This window comes from Peromyscus eremicus, chromosome 8b (assembly GCF_949786415.1).
Source record: "Peromyscus eremicus chromosome 8b, PerEre_H2_v1, whole genome shotgun sequence".
NCBI lineage: Eukaryota > Metazoa > Chordata > Mammalia > Rodentia > Cricetidae > Peromyscus > Peromyscus eremicus.
Window position 1 is genome coordinate 49,633,303 of NC_081424.1, and position 6,123 is coordinate 49,639,425.

General features: G+C 38.0%; 1 protein-coding gene across 1 annotated transcript; it reads left to right on the forward strand.

Moving 5' to 3' along the window:
• Nucleotides 1-1,383: 1,383 nt before the first annotated feature.
• Nucleotides 1,384-5,649, forward strand: Vip (vasoactive intestinal peptide). Its single transcript, XM_059272392.1, has 5 exons — nt 1,384-1,658; nt 3,366-3,506; nt 4,196-4,300; nt 4,639-4,770; nt 5,569-5,649. The coding sequence occupies exons 1-5, from the start codon at nt 1,495-1,497 to the stop codon at nt 5,612-5,614; spliced, it is 588 nt and encodes a 195-aa protein (XP_059128375.1). The 5' UTR covers nt 1,384-1,494; the 3' UTR covers nt 5,615-5,649.
• The last annotated feature ends 474 nt before the right edge of the window (nt 5,650-6,123 follow it).

Below are 6,123 nucleotides of genomic sequence, written 5' to 3' on the forward strand. Positions count from 1 at the left end.
TTCATTACAATGAAGTAAAGCTTAAGCATTGCACATCCGGCTGGGCACTTTTTGTTTTGTTTTGTTTTTTTAAAAAAAGTGCATTTCCTCTATCTTGAACTGGTTTGCTATAAATGTATATAAATCAGGCATGATGACAATTTAATAAGAACTTCAAGACCTGTTCATCCCATGGGATCACCACTGTGACGTCTTTCGGGCAGCTTTCTGATTGCTCAGCCCTAAGCACAAGCCCTATAAAATGAGGGACTTTGAAATGCTGGTCAGGTTGGAGTGCAGAGCACTAGCTGGCCACAGTCATCCGTTCCCCAGGACCAGGGGCAGACTGGTGGAGCCTTCTCCCATCCAGGACTTCAGAACCCTAGACAGCTCCCACTCTCCCCAAAGACAGCCCTGCCTGAAGGAAAGAGCCAAGGGTAAGTAAAATCTTTCCCTTCTTCTTTTCCTCTCTGCCTTTGGGACTTTGTATAGGAGGGTTTTGTTTGTTCTGAAATTTTCTCTCTTAAAAAGAATTTTACAGTGTTCATCTTTTGCAATGGGAAAATAAAATAATAATGATAAGCCACTCGATAAAGACAGAAAGAAATGCCTCAATTTCTCTCGTATGAACCCATCTGTTTAGCAGATTCTTAGCCCCACTTAACCCTTTGTTAGCTGTTGCCTCTTTTAAAAGTGATGTAAGATGAGTTTACTGGTGTGTGGAGTTCTGACCAAAGGGTTCAGTTGATGCCTTTGGTTTTGAAGTTTCCAACTTACGTTTAAAGTGCCTTTCTTTCTGGTTCTCATGTTGATTAGACCTGGAGGGGACTCACTTTCTTCATCATTTAAATTTCAAATGCTGTGACTTTTATAGTTATCAAGAGACAGAATCCGTGAACACCTGTATGTTAGCTAGAAAATGTTTAGAAATACAATATATGAATGGATCAAATGCAAGATTCATAGGCTCTGTAGATACACACACACACACATATGGGGAGGGGGACTTATACTAATGCCAAGTGACTCTGAGGGCATTATCTTTTATCCTTGATTCATTTGCTTAAGTCTTGGCTTAAAGAAATAAGTCCTCAGTGATATCTAAAATAAATGCAGGGAAAATAAGAATTTAACTATAATATATATACAAGATTTTTGCCTTAATGATTGTAGATCTATACTTTATATCCATATATGTACATATGAACATGCAAACTTGCAAATACAATTTACTAGAAATCATTAAGTGGGTAACACTCCAGTTTTATAGCAATCAGACACTAAAGTTCAAAGGGAAAAAAATCTAACCTTTTGAATAGGCACTAAAGTTGACTGAGTGTCTGCTGAGGGAAAGACAAAAGGGAATTTAGTTTGTATTCAAATGTCTTAACCCAAGGGAAATCTATATTTTTAAAAGTAATCTTATGGCAATAAGTTTGGTACTTTTCTGAAGATGAAGTGACTCAGTTTTCTCAATTCTGCAAGAGCCCTTAGAAGTATTGCTAGACCCTCCGAATGTTGCCAAGTGTGGCTCAGAATGCCAGCACTCTGTCTCTTTCCAGAGGCACCGAGATGGAAGCCAGAAGCAAGCCCCAGTTCTTGGTGTTCCTGATGCTTTTCAGTGTACTGTTCTCTCAGTCACTGGCCTGGCCTCTCTTCGGACCACCTTCCGCTGTGAGGTAAGTTTCATTCTGGGAAAGTGCACTCTCAATTCAGACAGGCAGGCATTCCTTCTCTATCTAAATGAGATTTCCCATATATCATTTTGGAGAGTGCTGCATTTTAAACTACATATTATTTATTTCAATACTTTGATTATAGTGCTAAGCAAATTCATTTCCAACCAAATTCAAAATCTCCAGATGGGCTCCAGAATCTACCTTCAGTACATAAAATACATCAGTTTTGCTCACCAGATGGATCCCATTTCCAAACTAGTGTTAGAAAAAAAGTTCTGTTTTTTTTTCCATCTCAGGTCAGTTCTGTTTCTGGTAGAAAAATAGATGTTCAATTAAATATTTTTATTTTTATTAAAATGATTATAAGATTAATAGTTCATTAATGAGATATACACATGTGAAATTTTGTTGGGCAGAAATAGGTCTAGGAAAAATAACCTTGCCAATATTACAGATCATGAGGAAATATATGTACTAAGCTACAATTCTCATAGTATTCTCTATTTGAACCAAAAATTCTCAGTTTTACTGTTTGATATGTTGAAGTTCATGCTTCACATTCATAAAGCATCCCATAACTCAATTTAACCTAAGGTAAAAATAGATTTATGTTAACAGTCAAATCATGCTTGACCTTTCTGATCCACAGGATCACAATGATCATCATTTTGGTTATTTGTCCTTTCTTATGTTCAGGATAGTAAATAGTCTCTTAGCTAATGTTCCCTGTAAAGTTGCTTAAAACGCCACCCAGCCCTCATCATGCATTGACAACTGGAGTACCAATGCCCATATCTCAGCAGATGAACAGTCACAGGAATGCTGAAATTCACACTGACTGCCCAACCCCAGGCTACGAATGACTACTTTTTATCATCTGCTACATCACCACCCAGAGATACAAAAGTGCCCGAGAGCTGAAACTGTTTGGAGGTTTACCCTAACACTGAACACGCACACACACGCACACACACACACACACACACACACACACACACACACACTTTTAAAGTAGTACAGGTATTAAAAATACACATGCATCCACAAGTAGGTTATATTCTATATGTCATAAAGATAATTCTTATTTTGTAGTATAGCATAATACATTTCTAATCAGAATGTGCCAACACATGTAATATGAGGAAGTAGAGGGGCTCATTAAATCTACTGTATTGCAATAACCACTCACAAATGTGGAGCTCTCTTGATCAATAAGGAGAAATATATCGTGTTGACATAAAGCTTTGTGGTACACATCAGGGAACTAGAGAGAGAAAAGCAGCACTGCTCCTGCGCTGAATTTGGTACTAAATATCATCCCTTATATGAATAAGTGTCAGTTTACATATTGAATACTCGCTTTTTTGCATGTTTATATTCCGAATAACTCTTTCTACCTGCTAATGCCACTTCACAAATGGACGTAGGTACACAGATGCAATGTGCTTTGCTTACAGCTTGGCTAGAATCGAATTAAGTAGAAATTATGTCTGGTTTAGCAAGCTTATCGAAGTTGAATGACATCATTTCTGTGAGCTCACACAAAATTACGACTTATACCTTCATTAAACATGGAGACTATGGAGTCAAATTATCCCATTCTTATTTGGCAAATGGATGATATGCCCCAATACTTTGTTCTCCTGTTTTAAATAGTTCCAGGACCATAATACCACCTTCTAGGAAAGGACAGTATTTCATTTCTAGTGTGTTTTACCTTAATAGGTTGGATGACAGGGTACAACTTGAAGGAGCAAGTGACCCTGATCAAGTCTCGTTAAAAGCAGACTCTGACATCTTGCAGAATGCCTTAGCAGAAAATGACACACCTTATTATGACGTATCCAGGTAAGCTCACTCTTGTTTATCTTATTTAGGAAACACATTTGAAAAGATTAAATGTGCTAGTTTTATCTTACCAAGGATAAGATAAAAGATACAATGGATAGCTTTCCATGACTCTGCTCAGCCTGATTGACATAAACTCACTTACAGCCTCTGAGCATCATTTCAATAGCTCAGATTAGGCCAATGCCAGATCAAACTGCAGCAGTTTGGATTCCATGAGGGAACAGATACAAAGGGCGAAGATTTCTAATGGTGCTGTTCACTCACGCAACTGCTTGTGTAGAGCAGTGCTTCAGAGCAGACCAAAAGATGTCACCCTGAAGACAAAGTATAAACAAGGCTCTTCGTGTGCTTACAAAGTTCACTGGTAGACATAATAAGGTCTTCTCTATTGCAAGAGATTTGTTCCCTATTATTTGTGGTGGAAAAGAATAGTTAAAATACAGAGTACTGGTGAGTTTGACCAAATTAATGTATTTTTCCATTGCATGTATTTTTATTTAAGGTAGCATCAAAAAAACTATATAAACATATAGAAACTATAAATGAAGTTTAAAACAAAAATTTTGTCTTAAGTTTTAGTGAGCAGTTCTGTAAGGAGCTTGCAGATTTCTTTGCCATTCCAAAAGCTAGGATGTTTCTGTAGGAGATTTTACCAAGCAATCATGGTGTTTGCTTCCTTGCTTTAGAAATGCCAGGCATGCTGACGGAGTTTTCACCAGTGACTACAGCAAGCTCCTGGGTCAGATTTCTGCCAAAAAATACCTGGAGTCCCTCATTGGAAAACGAATCGGGTAAAGAATACTTATTATTTTTTAAGAAGTGCTCCATCTCCAAATTCTATTCTCTTTCTTGAATGTTATTTTCCTTGCTCAAGGCTGACAACTCTTTGATAATGTTCAAATTATTTAGAGAAAATAATGCATATTATTAAATAAAACACAGCAGCCCCCCCGGTCAAAATAAGAGTTTTGGGTACTTATTGACTCTAAACATATTTTTCTTAAGTAGCAAACATTTACAAACTAGTCAAATTGAGCTAAACTTAGGAGAAAAAAAATACAGAGCATTGATACATCTCCTACTTCTTATTGACGTCTTTACTTTTTTTCCTCACTTTTTTTCTTTTTAGCAGTAACATCGCAGAAGACCCCATGCCAATCAAACGACACTCGGATGCAGTCTTCACGGATAACTACACCCGCCTTAGAAAGCAAATGGCTGTAAAGAAATACTTGAACTCCATTTTGAATGGAAAGAGGAGGTAAGGGAAAAAATTTGATGAAGGGAAAATGTGTAAATGACCTTCAAATTTCAAGCTCTGTTTGGAGATCTCTCCCTCCTTTTTCCATCACACTCTGCTTTGTGCGAACTGTTCGTTCATTCTCAACTCGGACTGATATCAGACTTCCCTGCCAAACGTTTAAAATACTGGCACATCAATGTTAATCCAAAGCCATTAGAAAGCAGTATCTCTGGGAATACTAACCTGAACATTCCTACTTTTAAAGATTACTGCATTTGAATTTACACGTCAACAGGGTTGAAAATAATGGCTATTTTGAATCAGGGAGCAGGAATCAGTGTTCACTTTTAAAACATGGAAAGTACAATTAGCAAGTTTAGCAAGCAGGAGAACTCTATCATATTTGTATCCAACAACTGTGCTTTATCACATTTATCACGATTTGTCTGTGTGTTCCAGTTCTAAAAGCGTGTGTCTCTATCGTGTGTAAATATTGGACACAGTGATAGGGATGGAGTGTTCTCGCCTCTCACTCCAGTTGTCTTTGTGCACATGGTGAGTGTTAAGCATAATTCTGTTTGGGTGAAATCAGACAAGAGTATCCTCTTTGTCCACTAAATGATAATTCCATAAGGCTGATTTTAGACACTAAGGTCTTGGAACAATTCATGGGCAATCACTAGCTGCAGAGATCTGTTCATCCCCAGCGTGTCTTGCAGAGCACAGATAATTACCTAGTCATGGTGTTATAATTGTTCCGTTGGAAACTTCCTCAGCTGAGAATTTTAACACATTCATTTTCTTTCTGGTCTGTAGCAGTGAGGGAGATTCTCCAGACTTCTATGAAGAGCTAGAAAAATGATGGAAAGACTCCTCTGAGCGGAGCTGAAAGATCAGAGGTGAGTGTGCCCATGGATTCTTCCTGGATTCTCACAGCTGCCATGAAGAATAGATGTAGGAAGGAGCCAGTAGGCCAAGACATCCTAGGGCTAAACATCCTTCTACCTGGAGATATTATCCAGTCCATACAACACCTCTACCTGAGGCAGATCCCACCCCAGTGAACACCTTCAGGTGATACATGCACCATTGTTATCACGATAAATGCACTAGTCACCATAAGGAGTTTGGCCTCTGCACAGGACCTTCTTGTCTATTCACCTTTATCACACGTGTGTATTGAAATTAAAACACACAGGATCTTGACTCATACTCACGAGGGAAAATGACTTAGTTTTGAGACAACTCAAGTCATGCTGCTTTTATTCATTTAAGATTTAGTCCCATGAATGCCTGCTAGGTCATCAGTTAAGTGTGGAGAAATATCACAGTATGGTGATTCAAGGCATTCTGGGATGAATTATAGTACTT

Coding starts and splice junctions, on each gene's coding strand:
- Vip (XM_059272392.1), top strand. CDS start 1,495: ATGTTGCCAAGTGTGGCTCAGAATGCCAGCACTCTGTCTCTTTCCAGA. Junction 3,507..4,195: donor CCTTATTATGACGTATCCAG/GTAAGCTCACTC, acceptor TCCTTGCTTTAG/AAATGCCAGGCATGCTGACG. Junction 4,771..5,568: donor ATTTTGAATGGAAAGAGGAG/GTAAGGGAAAAA, acceptor TCTGGTCTGTAG/CAGTGAGGGAGATTCTCCAG.